Genomic DNA, 17,448 nt, shown 5'->3' with positions numbered 1-17,448 from the left:
GCTACACTGTGCTGCAGTAGTTTGGGAAATGACATGAAACCCATTAAACAGGTTAAAAGGTCTTAGTAGTGAACTAAATTAGTAGCTAGCATAGATTTACTAGTAACCCAAATCTCAAAGGCAACTTATGTATATTATATATGTACATACATAAATGAGTCTTAAAACCTGAGTGGAGAAAGAAATATATGGTAAAAATTATGTTTTCTAGCCTTTTCTCCAAAGTGCAGCCTCATAGCATTCACTCCTACAGGAGTATATGTTCTTACTAGAAATATAGAGTTATAGAGGAATCGCTGGAAAACTGCAAAGTCAATGAGCCATGAGTAAAGCAAAGGGGGTACCCCTGAACCACTCCGAATTATATTTCCGTGGTTACCTTGTGCGTTCTACTTTAGACTTATGCACCTCTTATCCCGTTAGTAGCCGTCTTCTTTACAGTCGTACCTTCGGTCACCAGGAGACATAGTCAAAACTTAGCCGCTTCAAAAACAATTTTTTTTTTACGTCATAACGGGGAGGGTTCCAAGTTTTACATACATATATATAAAAATATTTCTCAAACATCTTCTGCATTTTATGTTTCGTGCTGAAATTTTCCTCTTCGTTTGATATTCTAGTCGTTGCCTCTTGCAAATAGGGATTCAAATTCGAGCAATTTCTTGGTAACCCTAGATCTTGAAAGTAGAATACGCTGCTATCAATTTAATATAACTGAAGCGGTGGAAAAAAATTTTCTTTAACTAAATTTATTCAAGCGTTGTCAGCCATAATACTTATTTATAGCACATCTGCAGATGAAACCTTTTGTTACAGAGTGTAATCTCTGCGCTTTGTACTCTATTTTTGTTAATGAACGCTTGGTCACTTTTATTCATATATATTTACATACATACATATGTACAATTTTGCTCCCACTGGGCGCCCATACACATTCATAGCTCCATCGTCACCTACTTGTCACCGTTACAGTTACAACAAAAAATAGAGAATAAAAAACATACGTAAATCCTTCATGCATTGGCTTTTCACTTGCTGTAAGTCATATTTGCTCTTCATTTTTAAATTTACTCTCCAATGCTCTCTTTTAAATAAAAGCAACTGTTGCGTCGCTCTACGCAACGTTATTTATAAAATATCTGTTTTAATTACTATGTGGTTTGTTGTGGTTTTTTGGTCAAACACATTCATATACATATGTATAGTATATGTATCTGTTTATATACATATGTACATATGTATATACGCATGTGTGCTTCATTAAGGAAATGGACAGAAGACAGTTGGAATATCACAGCTAAAGTGGTGATTTTCACTTAGCGCAGGAACAAAAAATTAAGATGCATATGTATGTACGTAAAGTGTATTATGATAGCCATAAACTAATTAATTTAATAAATAACTGCGATGATTTCTTGAGCTTAGTAATAGACAACAAAGTACATATATGCATATACGATTATGCAAATGTCTAGCAAATTCAACAGTACATACCAGCTTTGTTATAATACAGTAAGACCCGAGGAAAATAAACACCAGTTTTAGAAATAGAACACCTCTAGAATTTTTGAGACATATTGTCTAATGACGGAAAGTTATACGCAAGTTAAAAGTCAAGAAACGAGTTGTTTTTGACTCCGTGGGGAGACATATGTATGTAGGTGTATGGTTAGCAATAAGATTTTTCGTTCTGATCATTTATATGTATGTACATATGTATATATTTTATAGAGTCTCCGACGTTTACTTCTGTGTGTTACAAATTCGTGGGAAACTTGACAAAGGATATAAAATTGTATACAATTATGAGGATAACAAAACAAAAAACGATTATAAATACGTACATATACTTGGTTGTAATAGTTATTATTTTGATTCAAAATCAATAATTAACTTATATATCAAGTAAAAACATAAAAAATATACTATTGTCAGAAAAAGTTTGCGCATACACTCTGAACATTTTTCGCCACATCGTCCTTTGATGTCGACTACATATAACTTCAATCGATATTGACGGATTGTGCCTAAATTTCAAGCAATGAAAAAAAAGAACGAGAAAACTTGTTGTGCAATATTTTTTTCTGACAACTATTGAGGTTATGCGAATAGCCCAACACTTGTCCAACAATCCATATTCGTAGTGAGAAATGTGCTTGTGCGCTCTTCAGCACTGGGAGCATTATTGCAGTCGATTTTATTTGCATCTACCGCGTCGTCTCCGTCGTTGCTGAGATCATCGAAGATAATGTTTTGATTAAGACCCCTACGTGGTAGCAAAATTAATGGCTCATCTGAATTTTTGATCGGTTCCATACCACATTCACTGAAAGTATTATTTGAATACAGCGCAGATACGTCGAGCTCATCGTTTGTCTCCAACGTTTAGTCTAGAGTCCTCATGATCTAAAACGCATTTAATTAATATTTTTATTAGACCACTCTATACATCTATATACATATGTACCTTATTATTGATTGTGGCAGCCTCTACATTGTCGGCAGGTATACCAACGGCTGCTATTTGCACAGTTTGCAGCCGCTTTGGCGCATCTGTCTGCAGCTTCTTCACATAGCTCTTCTCGTAGTTATCATATTCTGTCTTGAATTCCAGCTCCTCAATGAGTTCCTCTTCCTCAATGGATGCCAACCACTTGTCTTCGCTAATATTGAAATCAGCCTTCTTGTTGCCAATATCATGCTAAACAGGATCCTTCATGCCGAATATGCCGATAGAGTTACGTTCTTTAGTGCACGGCCAACGCTGTTCCTGCAACTGCCATTTGTGTTAAATTTTCCTTCAAGTCCGTTGAATGTACATATGGCGCTGCGTGACATTTCTCGCTATGTAAATTGTCGCTCCCCAAAACTTTAAAAACTCAATTGGCTTTATTGGTAATCTCATCGTCGTCTTGCATCGTATTTTTGTGTTAAATTTAATAATGAGTGTATAAATACTAATAAACACACTTTGTTTACACTTTGCTCTTCTTCTTGACTGCAAGTTCAGTAACAATTGCCTTGCCGGCCAGCTGCTGCATAGCAACATTTGTCCATGCCAAATATGTATAAATATTTGTTGCCGTAACAAGTAATAAATTTTTAATCTCGCAACATGTTGCTATGAGTATTATTTCACACTGAACAGAGTGTAATAAGTTTGCCACAACTGTTGTAGCACTCGGAAGGAGTGTCGGAGCGTCGGATACACACAGATAAATGTGATGAGCTGAGTCGAATTACGTTTTTATTTAACATAATATCATTGAAATTAGGCAGAGATTTAAAGTAATGATCATGTACCCTTTCATGCTATAAATAATAAATGCACCTGTGAAGGGGATTATAGCTACGGTGTAGCCAAAGTTAACGTTTTTTCTTCTTTTATTTTTCTAAGGGTTATTAGTAACACCTAAAATTAATCAAGATAAATATATAATTATTTTCTTAATATTACTAGAATGGTTATAATATAATGATGAGATAAATTAAAATAATTTTTAGAGCAAAGTTTAGGCAGGTTTGTATGCGAATTGATATTAGTATTTGGGAATTGAATTTGGTACTCTTTTCATCTAAAAACGAACGAGTTCCAACTATAACATTTCAAGGCCCTCAGGTACTGAACATGAGGAAACAGTGCCTGTAGCGGCCTTTATGCAGATGGAAAAGCTGTAAGAAAAAAAATAAAAAATTTAACCCAATAAAGTCTTCTATGTAAATATGTATATACATGTACCACTTTTTACGGGTAATTATAATTAGTACCGTAGTGTAGTTTTTAAGAAAACGCGTAATGACTTTCTTGGGAAATTCCAATATTTTCTAACTCATGAAATGTCATATTTATCATTCGAATGATTGATTATATTAACGGTATTGAGTGACTCATAGAGTGGAAATTGTAACGGAAATGCATATAAATACTCATGCTTGGTGAATGGTTATCAAAGCTTTCCAGTAAATCGAAAAACAAGTTTAGCTATGAAACTCTATCTGCTAACAATTTTTGCCGTGTTGGTCCTTTTGGTCCTTCCACCGGCCGCAAATGCGCAAGGTAAATTGACTTAAGAATTTATTGTTTAATAGTACTCGTAATGTATTGAATTTCTCATTGACTTTACAGGGGAGAGTACCAGCGAGGAACCACCACCGTCAAATTCTACAAGACCTCCATGTCCTCCTGGTCCTCCAGGCCCTCCAGGTCCTCCAGGCCCTCTAGGTCCTCTAGGCCCTCCAAATACTACACGTCCTGGACCAGGACCATTCAGACCTGGACCCTTCCAACCATTTTTCCCCATAAGACGTTTTCCTTGTGCGTAACTACTATAATTTACCTACTTAAAGTTATTAATTACCATTCCTTTTATATAAACTTTAGTTCCTCCATTCAACATAACTGGAAATTTCAGTGGCCGTCCCTTCTTTCCATTCTGTTAGTATTATACTACATATTGTCTATTTGTGTTTTGAACTTTTTTTTATTTAAATGTTAATATGTTATACTCCAGAGTTCTTATGCCCAACAGCTAGACCATCCAGATTTGCTGAAAATGAAAATGAAGCACAAATACCAATATCTCGCAGCTCCTTGTTCCCACTTTCTTGTAAGTCCGTTGTTATTTACCTATAACTGTTTTTTTTTGCTTATAAAACCATTATTTAAATTTCATTTCAGCTGTTGACTCTGATGACGATGCTAGCCCACGTGTGCAGGATGGAGATGTCAAAGCGCCACTTGTAAGAGAGTCACGTGGTGCTTTCTTTTGATCCTTAAGTCAACTAGAAGCCATATTCCACTTTATTTAATAGTTTATTGTAATTGGTTTATTTTTTTTTTTCGTAAAAATATTATGAATATTATTGATAATCAGAAAGAGCAAATAAAATAAATGTAATAAGCATAAAATATATATGTATGTATCAATCTTTAAGGAATTTTACTTGAGTATAACAAGTTGGATTGTATCTAGAATAATAGCTGGAATCGTCAAAATCCCTCATCGTTCGTTAATGACGTCACATCTTAGAGTTTTTTGTTTCAAACGAGCTAAGCCGATCTACCACTTCAACTACTGTCAAATAATGTAATAAAAAGAGCTCATTGAGTTTTAGACAGAATTAGCTTATCCTATATTAATGATCTGATTTTATTTAATTTTTGTTAATACTACATGCTGCTGAAAGGCCACAAACTAAACATACATTCCCTGGGTTTCATCAAATTTCCCCTGATACAATCACCAATCATATGGAATAAAGTCAGCCGGGTGTTCGAAAATCCTGATATTAGTTATATGGGAGCTAGGTCAAGTTATACATTTTGGGTACAAAGATATACTGTTATGAGTAAAATACGCCCTCACAATTTTATTAAGATAACTAACATATTGGCCGATATATGCGAATAAAGTCACCCGGAACTTCGAAAATCTTTATATTAGGTATATGGGGGCTAAAGGAAATTTTGATCCGACACACTATCAACAAAAAGGACCTTTCTCCGTGTTTAAATGAGTAAAGCCTCCCCCCACTCTACCCGGGAGAAACTGGCGCACCCTAAGGACGAACTCACATACACCACATCCGATGGCACCATACACTCACATTACCACACAACACCAACACAACTCACCACACATGTACCCACTCAGCAAAAAGGATGGACATCGGGATGGAAGGCTCAATTCGACATTAACAATTCGCAAGTCAACATTCGACTCTACACTGCGCCGCGAAAGCACAACTTTTCGTTTACCAACACCTAACCCGCGTGCTATAATATAGTGCGATTAAACCCTCGTCTTACGGTTCCAGCTCGATACCAGTCGTTTGCTCTTCAATCCAACATCAATCCTGTGTGCTACGGGAATATAAATAGATTCTCAGCGATCTTGGGAAATATATATTTTGTATATACATATGTGAAATTTTCAATAAAGTTGACCGTTTTACCGTGACTAATATTTCACAATTAACAGTGTGTTTTACTTAACAAAATTAAGCTATAAATTGGGCAACCAATTGTACACTCCGAAATTACATGTCTCTCTCATTGACCGATATTTTCGGTCAAAAGTCAACTAAAGTTTTTGGGGTGCAAATTTTCGGTAGCAAGGCCTTAAACAGTTTTTGGTCATAATATGGTATGCTCAACGTCCCTTTTTTTTTGCCAAGGTACATATGTATATACCAAGTTTTTGCTGAAGTTACAGCTTGCACGGACGGATCACTCGGATTTCAACTCGTCTCATCATTCTGACCACTTTTGTATGCATACGTATGTAACCCCATATCTAACTTGAGCTCTCTTCACTACATTATTTCTAAGTGGTTCAAGTTGTAGTTCGGTTCAGAGTAGACTCTCGTTAACCTTCTTCAGCTCGTTTGGAACAAAAAACACTAAGAGGTGACGTCATTAACGAAAGATGAGGGATTTTATTGATCGAGGATATCGATCGATTGCAGCTTAGCTATCATTCTAGAAACAATCCAACTTGTTATACTCAAGTAAAATTCCTTAAAGATTAATACACACAAATATATGTTATGCTTATTACATTTATTTTATTTGCTTTTTCTGATTAACAATAATATTTATAATATTTTTACGAAAAAAAATAAACCAATTACAATAAACTGTTAAACAAAGTAGAATTTGGTTTCCAGTTGACTTAAGAATCAAAGAAAGCACCACGTGGCTCTCTTACAATTGGCGCCTTGACATCTCCATCCTGCACACGTGGGCTAACATCGTCAGAGTCAACAGCTGAAATGAATTTTAAATAATTGTTTTATAAGTAAAAAAAAACAGTTATAGGTAAATAACAACGGACTTACAAGAAAGTGGGAACAAGGAGCTGCGAGATATTGGTATTTGTGCTTCATTTTCGTTTTCATCAAATGTGGGTGGTCTAGCTGTTGGGCATAAGAACTCTGCAGTATGAAATAACATAATTACAATTAAGTAAAAGTTAAATTCAACACACAAATAAACATTATATGGTCTTTATTTATAGACCACTAAAATGTCTAGTTATGTTGAATGTATCAACTAAAATTTAAATATAAGCAATTGAAAGTAATAACTTTAAGTATGTAGATTATAGTAGTTACGCACAAGCGCCTGGTCGAGGGCCTGGAGCTCTTGGAGGGCCTTGAGAACCTGGAAAGCCGGGGGGACCTGGAGGGCCTAGAGGACCTGGAGGGCTCGGGGGACCTGGAGGGCCTGGAGGACTTGGAGGGCCTGGAGGACCTGGAGGGCCTGGCGGACCTGGAGGGCCTGGAGGACCAGGAGGGCCTGGAGGAATTGTAGAATTTGACGGTGGTGGTTCCTCGCTGGTACTCTCCCCTGTAAAGTCAATGAAAAATTTGATACATTACTATTAAACACTAAATTTTGACATCAATTTACCTTCTTCTTGCGCATTTGCGGGCGGTGGAAGGATCAGAAGGACCAACACGGCAAAAATTGTTAGCAGATAGAGTTTCATAGCTAAACTTGTTTTTCGATTTACTGTAAAGCTTTGATAACTATTCACGAGTATGAGCATGAGTATTTATATCCATTAACCGTTACTTTATGAGTCACTCAATACCGTTACTATAATCAATCATTCGAAAGATAACTATGACATTTCAAGATTTAGAAAATATTGGAATTTCCCAAGCAAGTCATTACGTGTTTTCTCAAAAACTACAGTACAGTTGCATTTATAATTGTGGGTAAAAAAGTAGTATAAATATATGCAATATAATATACATGATCGTTGCCTTGGAAATAAATCTGTGCCTAATATTTTATTAAATAAAAACGTGTTCCATACCAGAATAGTTCGTATGGCACAAATGAGCAGGTTTTAGAGGAGAAAGAACGTTTAAAAATTCAGAATTTCAGGCCTAAATCGGCTCAACTCACCACACTTATTTGTAAAAGTATATATGTATGTACTTTATAGGGCATCCGACGTTTCCTTCCGTGTATTTCAACATTTGTGCCAAACTTATTTATCATGTTCAGTGTGAAATTGTACAAAGCAACATGTTGCGAGAGTATACAAATTATTACTTGTTACAGCAACAAATATTTATACATGTTTGGCATAGACAAATGTTGCTATGCAGCAGCTGGCCGGCATGACAATTGTAACTGAACTTACAATCAAGAAGAAGAGCAAAGAGTAAACAAAGTGTGCTTATATTTATTTATTAACTTATTAATAAATTTAACACAAAAATACGATGCAAGACGGTGATGAGCTTACCAATAATACAAATTTAGTTTGTAAAGTTTGCGGGGAGCGGCAATTTACATTGCGAGAAGGTTTCTTTTACTGCCAAGAATGTGGTACGAAGCAGGAACAAGTGCGTGCCGTGGAAGTAGAGCAAGATGAAGATTTTTTAGAAGGGAAACGACAGAAAAAAATAAAACTACAAACACTCAAAGCTGAAAAACGTAAATACTTCCTTTAATAAACGTCAAATATATACTTTTAATATCTTTAATTTACATGTAACAGCAAATCTCACATCCTGGGAATGCTATAATTACATACTGCGTGGACTTGTCAATGATCTGCTATCATTCGGTGCCAAAGAAGAGTTAAAATTAATGACACTTCAGCTGTGGTCAGCTTACTTGCGGCGAAATGAAGTGGCATTCTTTAGTAGAAAACGTGTTGAATTGCCGAAATTGGGCGTACGATATTTGCAAAGGTTAGTACATTGAGTTAAGACTTTAGAGGACAGCTCATAATCTCTATTGATATTGTGTGAAACTGTTACACATGTGTATGTAGTTTTTGTATGTTCTTTTCATTTCAAAACCAATTGAAATAATACATTTCTTTTTCAGAGATGCATCTGCTCTTTATAACCATGCACTTCAACGGCGTGCCCTCAAACGAAAACGTCGTAGAACTGACGATTCGGGCACATCCGTGGTAAGCAGTGATTCGGTAAGCACGCGGGAATTCCGCAAAAATCGACGAAAATTAGATGAGTCCTCTTACAGTCTGCATTCATCCATGAATTCTACCGATGTATCGCTAACTTCACGCTCTTCGGCGAATACTTCCAGCACAGGGACAACAGGTCGTGCTATCAAATTACAATTTTCCGCACGTGCTCGAAAACAACTTAAAAAAATGATGCCAGCAAAGCACATTGAAAAACACGCCTTAGATTCGGAGGGAAATTTGAAATGTCACAATGTAAAACCTCTGGCCAGATCAATAAGCCGTGCCGATCATGCGCTACTCACAATGAACACACGACAAATATTTACCATATTAGCCATTGCGCTGAATTTGATCGGTGATGACATACAATTGTGTGATTTGGTGCGCTTCATAGACGAGGAGCATGTCAGCACAAAAAATGTGTTACCCTACTTTCCGGAGAACATCGCGCCACATTGCAAGAAAATGTTGCAAGAAATTGAATTTTATAAATTTCCAACGAAATACACTGATAAGGTGTGTATAGTAATATTTATTTTACACGCAATATTTTTTTTTTAATGTTTCGATATTGTTACAGGCTTTACGAGACCATGTTGAGTTGCTTTCAAAATTTATAAACATAAAGTCCTACAATCAGCCGGACTTAATAAAGCTCACTGAGCGTTATGCAACTGAACTAAATCTACCTTCCGATATAACAGCCTATGTAGAGCGTTTGATCAACTTACTGCCACCACAAATGCGTACACGTGTCGATTATGTTTATCCAGCATATGAAGCACGTGCTATGGCTTATATAATATTGGTTTTCAAATTGCTATTTGGTCTCGATGGGCATACTGAGAAATTAATATCGCGTGCAGCCAGAAAAACCAATCAGTGCCTGCAGAATCTATCTGAAGAAGGGCGTAGCGCAAATGCCAGCATCACACCACCGCCGCTACTATTTGTATGGGAGGATTGGGTAGAGTACATCGAAATGCGCAAGGTTATAGTTTCGCATTATAACTCGAATTTCTGTCGACAATACAAGCAATGTCAAAGCACTACACAACTGCTGGAGGAAATGGAAGAGGAACAGCACACAAAATTGGAACAAGCAGCGCTTACCGACAAAGGCGCGACAGCGGAAAATGATTCCAAAGTCACCAACATGCATCGCATATTCCAACAATTTTTGGATGAACTCAATACCGCAAATCCAACAGAACGCGGTGGAACAATTATATTTCCACCCAGTCTAACCCCAGCTCATTCATACTTCAAACGCATTTTACTCTATTGTTCCAATGTTGGTGCGAACGCAGCCTTCAAGATACCAGAATTTATGCGTGTCGATCACATGCAACGCACTGTAGCGCCATATGTGCACTCAAAAGACTTGAAGGAATATTTTAAGGCTCACAAATGGCAGTTGATGGTACGGCGTTTGGCGTGCACTAAAGAACGCAACTGCGTCGGCATATTTCGACCATCGAACGACAATAAAGATCGTGTTAAGCATGATATTGGCAACAAGAAGGCTGATTTCAATATAAGCGAAGACAAGTGGTTGGCATCCATTGAGGAAGAGGAACTCATTGAGGAGCTAGAATTCAAGACAAAATATGATAATTATGAGAAGAGCTACGTGAAGAAGCTGGAGACAGATGCGCTAAAGCGACTGCAAGCTGTGCAAATAGCAGTCGTCGGTATACCTGCCGACAATGTAGAAGCTGCCACAATCAATAATCAGGTACATATAAAGATTTATAGAGTGGTCTAATAAAAAATATTAATTACTTAATGCGTTTTAGGTACCGCGTATTGTTGATGCTGATCAAGAGGACTCTATACCCGCTCCACCTGACGAAACGTTGGTGGCAAGCGATGACCTCGACGTATCTGCGTTGCATTCAATTAATGCCTTCAGTGAATGTGATATGGAACCGATCAAAAACTCAGATGAGCCATTAATTTTGCAACCACGTAGAGGCCTCAATCAAATTCGTCTCTTCGATGGTCTCAGCGACGACGAAGCCGACACGGTAGATGCAAATGAAATCGACAGCAATAATCCTCCCAGTGCAGAAGAGCGCACATGCACTTTTCTCACTACGAATATGGATTGTTGGACTCTGCTGGGCTATTCGCATAACCTCAATAGTTGTCAGAAAAAAATTTTGCAAAACAAGTTTTCACGTTCATTTTTTTGGTTGCTCGAAACTTGCGCGCAATCCATTAACGTCGATTGGTGCATATTATATGAGGAACTACTCACACTTGAGCTAATGTTTGCATATGGTATTGAGGATTTGGAATATTTTCAAGATTGCATACGATTTAAGTACAATAATCCAATCAAAGATTTTAATATGATGATCAATTCATATAGAGAGCTGTGGTGAAAAGTATTTTGGTTCTGATTACATACGTGGACCGACCTTTTCACTAACGTGAGGAGGTTCTATGAAGTCGACAGGAACGGACGCGATTCGGTGTGGCGAAAAGTGTTTGGAGTTTGTGCGCAAACTTTTTCTGACAATAGTTGCAGTTATTATTTTTTACTTAATAAATAAGTTAATTATTGGTTTGTATTCAAAATAATAACTTTTAAAACCAAAATATATGAATATTAATTTGTGAATTATGTCATTTTGAGTGAAGCAACTTTTGTTATTGTGATAAAAAGGATTTTTGTGTGTTTGGAAAAATATTGCTTTCTGAAGGAAAAATATAGTTGAAGCAAAAATTTGGCTTGATGACCAGATTCCGCACACTGTCCCAGAAAAATCAACCATCAAGGGTTAGTATGCTAAGTTTAGACGTGGAGTACCGAAGACGATGTTCGAAATGGACGCCCGAAAGTGGTTGTTACCGACGAAAACATCAAAAAAGCCCAACAAATAATTTCGAATCATCATAAAGTGAAGTTGTTCGAGATATGAGGCATTGTAAAGATATCAACTGAACGTGTACATCATATCATTCACGAATATTTGGGTATGAGAAAGCTCTGGGCAATTAGGGTGCCGCGCGAGCTCACTTTGATGATTCGAAACAGTGTTTGGAGATGTTGAAGCGTAATAAAATAGAGTTTTTGCGCCGATATGTGACCATGGATGAAACATGTCTCCATCATTTTATTCCGAAGTTCGGTCGATAGTCATCCGAGTGAACTGCACACGATGAACACGCTTCAGAGCGTGAAAAAGCGCAGCCGTCGGTTGGCAAAATTATGGCGTCTGCATTTTGGGAAGCGCATGAAATAATTTTTATTGACTACCTTGCTTCGAATTGTTTTCGTATCCACCATATTCTCCAGAACTAGGCCTCTGCGACTATTTCTCAAAAGAATGCTTGCTGGGAAGAAGAGGTGATTGACGAAGCTGTGGTCTATTTTGAAGCAAAGAACAAATTGTACTACAAAAATGAGTTCGAAAAGTTGGACAGTCGCTATAATCTGTGTATCACCCTTGAATAAAAAAGACCAAATTTGCCAAAAATATGTGTTTTACTATGGCAGGCCGCGACTTTTCAATTATCCTGCTGTTATTCAGTTACATTTAAAGGCATGTCATAATTTAGGGGCATGTATTTGGATTGTCCGGAAGCTTAATTGGAACTTTGTCGTTGCTCAGCTGATGGATGAAATTTAAATGTGCTCTGCCCAATCCACTAATAGGAAGATCACAATCTGCGCCAACTACTGTGGAATAAGTCTTCTCAACGTCGCTTATAAGGTTCTATCGAGGTGCTGTGTGAAAAATTAAAGTCCACCGTCAACAAACTTGTTTTTGTTTTGTTCCACATCATATCGAATTTCGTTTTTGAATTGTCATATTTATCATTCGAATGATTGATTATGGTAACGGTGTTGCGCGACACAAACTACGGAAATTGTAACGGAAAGATGTATAAATTGTCAAGCTTGGTGAGCATGTTCCAACTGTTTTAGCAATGAAATTCTATCTCTTAACGATTTTTGCCATAACGACCTTGTGGGCTCTATTGGCGTTTACTCCGTCGGCAAATGCGCAAGAAAAAAGTAAATTGACTTAAAATTTTAATTGCAATGTATTTGCAAATCTGTATGCTTATATGCACATTACAGAGGAGTTCGGAGAACCCCGAAGCCTTGGACCTAGACCAATTAAATCTCCACTCTTCAGCCTATTAGATTTCCTAAGAGCTAATACAAGTATATGTGCGTAATTATTGTAGATTCACTACTAGACCATGCTTGTTTTGAATTTTTATTTCTTAATTTTTAGCTCTCGAATTCAGCATTAGTGGAAATATTACTGAAACCACCTTACCAGTCAATACTTCCTCCTGTAAGTATAATATTCGAGTTGCCTAACTACTATAATTTGTTTTCTAGAAGATTCTAATTTACAATTCCTATTACTCAATCTTTAGCTCTCACGTTTGACATCTTAGGAAATTTGACTTCGACTGGTCCTGCTTTCCCGCCATTCCCTTTTCCATTCCCTCTTCCCGTTCTGTGAGTACTGTACCCGTAGTGTATATTTGTGTGCAGAATTTTATTTCATTTTCTATTTCACGCAGCTTCTTCCAGCAACTTGACTGGACCGCCCTTTGCTTAAAAAGCAATTATTTAAATTTAATTTCAGCTGTTGACTCTGATGACGATGTTAGTCCACGTGTGCAGGATGTAGATGTCAAGGCGCCACTTGTAAGAGAGCCACGTGGTGCTTCCTTTTGATTCTTAAGTCACTTAGAAACTAAATTCAACTTTTTTTATTAGTTTATTGTAATTGGTTTATTTTTCTTTATGAAAGTATTATATGTAAATATTATTGTGAATCAGAGAAAGCAAATAAAAAAACAAATTATAAGCATAAAATATACAGTGTTCCTTAAAAAAATGAAGTTGAATATTATAACAAGTTATTTTGCACAATCTGAGATGAGAGCTAGAATGCCACAAAAGATGCAGTTGAGAATATACTAAATGTTATGTTATGAAGGGGTAAATATTCATTCAGTATTCATAAGCCTTGTTCTTAAATTATAAATTTCCAAGGGCTCCCGCTACCTGTGGTAGCAGAATTAAGTCTCCGATCAGACTTCGTAGTCGAAATTACTACCGCTTGAGCTTCCATACAGCTCTGGACTGGTGGCCATGTGTTGGACCGTATATACACATCACGTACACAAACCACTCATACAAAAACTAACCCTAATTCCCAGTTAAACGCATTCACCGCTAACACACGTAAGCCCCTTCTTAACCTGAGCTACAGGACAATGAGGTCAAGAGAAGATGCACCTAACAGAACCTGCATCCGTTGATATGCTGCGACATACAGGCAAGCATCATACAACGCTGAATTGAGAGGAGTTTTTGGGACCCCAAGACTGTCGTGGCTGTTTTTCACCGTACAGTGTGTATAGAGGCACAGGCCATGAACAAGCTACGGATATATGGTGAGAACAGCACGATGTCCCAGACCCCAAGTACTCCTCAAAATGTGTCGTATTTGCCCGCCTGCAAACGATCCGCCGTCAATGTTGAAAGTCATAACTTCGAAGTTGTAGATAATTTCGTCTATCTTGGAACCAGCATTAATAACAAAAACAATGTCAGCCTCGAAATCCAACGCTGAATAAGTCTTGCCAACAGATGCTACTTTGAACTGAGTAGGAAATTGAGCAGTAAAGTCTTCTCTCCACGAACAAAGCGCAAACTTTAGAAGTTACTCATCATCCCCGCCCTGCTATATGGTATAGAGGCATTAACGATGACAACAGCTGATTAGTCGGCACATTGCTATACTTCAGTGAATTAAGAGTGAATTTCCAATTGGCGCCACGTTGCGAAAAGAAGGAACGGCTGGCGTGCTGTTGTTAACTCGGCTGTAATCGCGTAAGCGATCTACTCCAGTAAAGAAGAAGAAAAGTATCAAATAAGAGAGAATTCCTTCCGATACTCGTACATCATGGGTACTTCTTTTGTAGCTGCCGTTTTCAAACTTCAGTAGATCCAGTAAAGTTTTCGTGGTGACCTAAGGTTGAAAAATATTTGTATTAAAAAAAAGTTAGCTTCCGATGCTATAATACCCTTCACAAATAAAAAAGTTTTCCGTACAAGGACTTCATTTTAATCGTTCAGTTTGTATGACAGCTATATCCTACAGTTTATCGGCGGTTCCGACAAATGAATACCTTCTCAGCGAGAAAAGCGCAAATTTCAGATTGATTTGTTGTAGTCCATTAAGTAAAATAGAGGCAAGATTGCTTTTTTCTCAAGAATGATAGAAACAAAATTGCGCCATCGTTACTTAATGAGTTTAAGAATGAGAAGAAGCAAAAGAGAAAACTGTCAAATGGCATATATGGTAAATTGAAAACAGTTTTTTACGTGGCCTCTTCGCACTCTTAATCTTACTATGTCACGCTTTTATTTTAATACTGCGTTCTTGGTCACAATTGTGTAAAGGCAAATACTTGGCGTAATCCATATCTCTATCATGCTTGATTTTTCTAATCCAATCACAGTAAACGGACGAAACTTTTATCTTTCCCTATCTGTTTTTAATGCTGTCTCTCACATTTACGACAAAAGGGTTCCCAGCTATTTCCGAAATATAAGTCCTCAAACATTTCAATAATTTTAACTCTACGTTGATACCTCATAAGCTTTCACAGCTCATCATATTATACAATATTAGGAATTTGACGTTTATGCAATTATTCCAAATCCGCCACATTTGCATAAGCCAACACGCCTTAATGAACTTGCCTCCTATTTGCTTAGCCTTGTTCTCATTACCTAAACGCTAAATACTTTGAGTTTTTCCAACTAACTTTGTTATCAACAGTAATGATTGATTACCTGCTCGAACTATGGTGGGCTAATTACTATGACTTGCTATATAAGCGTCGTTCAATGCACTAAAATGTCAAACATATTTTGCGAAATAGTCGTTGAAGAGCATTGAAAACTCCAAAAATGAAGTCCTACTTAGTACTGATTTGTAGCGCTCTTCTTGTTGGAGCGTTCTGTGTTGTATACGCTGCACCCAGCCAAAACGCAAATCCTGGGGAACCTGCTCCGGGTCCTTTGATTTTCCCACCGTACAGCCTTAATCCTCGTAAGTCATATTAAGCAATTGAAAATTAATTTAATTAATTAAAAATTAATTTTTACAGCAAGAATTCCAAAGCCAATTCCCGACGTAGAGGAAACGTCCGAGAGCATCAGCGAGTCGGCCTCGGACAGTGATTCGTCTTCAGACAGCGACAGTAGCAGTAGCGAGTCTTCATCGGAGGAAAATGATGGGGGAAAACCTGAAGGACGTACCTTGTTCCTCATCCTACGCCTATTGCAATTGCTCTCTCAACAGAACTCGACCTCTTCGGGCTAAGCTATAGAGAGTGTGCTCTGCTGACACTATTATATTCGTTTTTCTTTCAAATTATTATTATATATTGTTCAGATATTTCAAGATTTTCACTTAATAAATTATATAATTATTGATGGCATGATAAAGTGAGAAAGTGTTATAATTACACCACTGTCTGGAAGTGTCTGACATTCAATTATTCTATCATGTTTTCAAAACTTTTAAATTGGTTTCATTTATCCTGAATGGCTGCTTAATCAAACTGTGGATTTCATATGGTTTGAATATGTCGAACTCATCTCTTCAAATCCGCTTTTTTTCTAGATCCTTTTCTAGAACTTTCTCTATTTTAGGAAATGGTAATGACTTAGGTACTATATTTTTTACAAAATCCACTCTGATTTACCTATTTTTGATTGTGAAAATGTATCATCTCTTTCGTTTACCACGAAATTTACTAATCACTTAGATAAGAGGTGACATCGGGAATGGCTGTGTTAATTGAAGTTAAGTTTTTATCACCGAAAAGGAAACCTCGGAAACCCTATAAAGTATGTATATAAATGTTTGTCCTGATGATCTGAGTTGATTCAGACATACTCGTCTGCAATTATGCGATTATCTCAGTTTTTAAGGTATCAATCCGCTGTACAAACTGAACTTTTCAAATCAAGATAAAATCTGATTAAAACTTTTTATGGCTGCTTGCAAGTGGCTGCAACTCAAGTTATGATTCTTGTAATCTAACGGGGTTTTTCAATAGGAACGCTACTAAAAGATGCCATATTTTTGCGCTCTTTTGATATATCTCTTCAGTAAGGTTTGCCATTTCATCATGAAAAGATAGACGATCCAACAACGCGTCGAAATTATTAAAATTTATTACCGAAATTCGGAGTCAGTGTCCTCAATTTTAAGAGCGCTACGTTCATTTTATAGTCGTTTTAATCTTCCTGTCAGATCAACAATTGAGCGTCTAGTGGAAAAAATTTGAATCCATAGGCACAGTACAAAATGTTCCCGTGCCAGTGAGACAAAGAAGTGCCTGTAGTGTCGAGAATATTACTGCCGCTAGCGCATCAATTGAGGAAGGCCCAAATTAGTCTATCTCAAATCGTTCTCAAGCGTAGGGC

At 37.0% G+C, this 17,448-nt stretch overlaps 4 protein-coding genes and 1 long non-coding RNA gene across 5 annotated transcripts; 4 read left to right on the top strand and 1 right to left on the bottom strand.

Annotated features, from left to right (window-relative positions):
• The first annotated feature begins 3,889 nt into the window (after window positions 1-3,889).
• LOC125776275 (uncharacterized) lies at window positions 3,890-4,913 on the top strand. Its single transcript, XM_049447773.1, has 5 exons — window positions 3,890-4,057; window positions 4,127-4,315; window positions 4,382-4,435; window positions 4,512-4,607; window positions 4,679-4,913. Coding segments are annotated over exons 1-4 (318 nt in total). The 5' UTR covers window positions 3,890-3,984; the 3' UTR covers window positions 4,514-4,607; window positions 4,679-4,913.
• Window positions 4,914-6,543: 1,630 nt separating this feature from the next.
• LOC125776276 (uncharacterized) lies at window positions 6,544-7,675 on the bottom strand. Its single transcript, XR_007421597.1, has 4 exons — window positions 7,415-7,675; window positions 7,121-7,351; window positions 6,841-6,936; window positions 6,544-6,769 (listed from the first exon to the last, which is right to left on the bottom strand). It is a non-coding gene; the product is annotated as an uncharacterized LOC125776276 (long non-coding RNA).
• A 341-nt stretch (window positions 7,676-8,016) lies between these two features.
• On the top strand, window positions 8,017-11,597 carry LOC105223653 (TATA box-binding protein-associated factor RNA polymerase I subunit B). The gene is made up of 5 exons (XM_011201422.4): window positions 8,017-8,455; window positions 8,520-8,715; window positions 8,855-9,476; window positions 9,541-10,698; window positions 10,760-11,597. Exons 1-5 carry the CDS (start codon window positions 8,242-8,244, stop codon window positions 11,348-11,350), a joined length of 2,781 nt encoding a protein of 926 aa, XP_011199724.4. The 5' UTR covers window positions 8,017-8,241; the 3' UTR covers window positions 11,351-11,597.
• Window positions 11,598-12,842: 1,245 nt separating this feature from the next.
• LOC125776274 (uncharacterized) lies at window positions 12,843-13,827 on the top strand. Its single transcript, XM_049447772.1, has 5 exons — window positions 12,843-12,990; window positions 13,057-13,149; window positions 13,217-13,279; window positions 13,365-13,449; window positions 13,515-13,827. The coding sequence occupies exons 1-5, from the start codon at window positions 12,903-12,905 to the stop codon at window positions 13,669-13,671; spliced, it is 486 nt and encodes a 161-aa protein (XP_049303729.1). The 5' UTR covers window positions 12,843-12,902; the 3' UTR covers window positions 13,672-13,827.
• Window positions 13,828-15,859: 2,032 nt separating this feature from the next.
• Window positions 15,860-16,461, top strand: LOC105223652 (clumping factor B). Its single transcript, XM_011201421.4, has 2 exons — window positions 15,860-16,063; window positions 16,122-16,461. Exons 1-2 carry the CDS (start codon window positions 15,922-15,924, stop codon window positions 16,334-16,336), a joined length of 357 nt encoding a protein of 118 aa, XP_011199723.2. The 5' UTR covers window positions 15,860-15,921; the 3' UTR covers window positions 16,337-16,461.
• Window positions 16,462-17,448: the final 987 nt, after the last annotated feature.

Source organism: Bactrocera dorsalis, chromosome 2 (assembly GCF_023373825.1).
Source record: "Bactrocera dorsalis isolate Fly_Bdor chromosome 2, ASM2337382v1, whole genome shotgun sequence".
In the NCBI taxonomy this organism is placed as follows: Eukaryota; Metazoa; Arthropoda; class Insecta; order Diptera; family Tephritidae; genus Bactrocera; species Bactrocera dorsalis.
The sequence above is the reverse complement of the archived record's forward strand: the minus strand, read 5'-3'. Positions and strand labels throughout refer to the sequence as shown.

What these genes read in the sequence shown, in the direction of transcription:
- LOC125776274 (XM_049447772.1), top strand. Translation starts at nt 12,903, where the DNA reads ATGAAATTCTATCTCTTAACGATTTTTGCCATAACGACCTTGTGGGCT. An exon ending in GGCAAATGCGCAAGAAAAAA is followed by an intron (nt 12,991 to 13,056) that starts GTAAATTGACTT and finishes TGCACATTACAG; the next exon opens with AGGAGTTCGGAGAACCCCGA. An exon ending in ACCAGTCAATACTTCCTCCT is followed by an intron (nt 13,280 to 13,364) that starts GTAAGTATAATA and finishes CTCAATCTTTAG; the next exon opens with CTCTCACGTTTGACATCTTA.
- LOC125776275 (XM_049447773.1), top strand. Translation starts at nt 3,985, where the DNA reads ATGAAACTCTATCTGCTAACAATTTTTGCCGTGTTGGTCCTTTTGGTC. An exon ending in ACCGGCCGCAAATGCGCAAG is followed by an intron (nt 4,058 to 4,126) that starts GTAAATTGACTT and finishes TTGACTTTACAG; the next exon opens with GGGAGAGTACCAGCGAGGAA. An exon ending in CCCCATAAGACGTTTTCCTT is followed by an intron (nt 4,316 to 4,381) that starts GTGCGTAACTAC and finishes TATAAACTTTAG; the next exon opens with TTCCTCCATTCAACATAACT.
- LOC105223652 (XM_011201421.4), top strand. Translation starts at nt 15,922, where the DNA reads ATGAAGTCCTACTTAGTACTGATTTGTAGCGCTCTTCTTGTTGGAGCG. An exon ending in ACCGTACAGCCTTAATCCTC is followed by an intron (nt 16,064 to 16,121) that starts GTAAGTCATATT and finishes TAATTTTTACAG; the next exon opens with CAAGAATTCCAAAGCCAATT.
- LOC105223653 (XM_011201422.4), top strand. Translation starts at nt 8,242, where the DNA reads ATGCAAGACGGTGATGAGCTTACCAATAATACAAATTTAGTTTGTAAA. An exon ending in GGCGTACGATATTTGCAAAG is followed by an intron (nt 8,716 to 8,854) that starts GTTAGTACATTG and finishes TTTCTTTTTCAG; the next exon opens with AGATGCATCTGCTCTTTATA. An exon ending in CAACGAAATACACTGATAAG is followed by an intron (nt 9,477 to 9,540) that starts GTGTGTATAGTA and finishes ATATTGTTACAG; the next exon opens with GCTTTACGAGACCATGTTGA.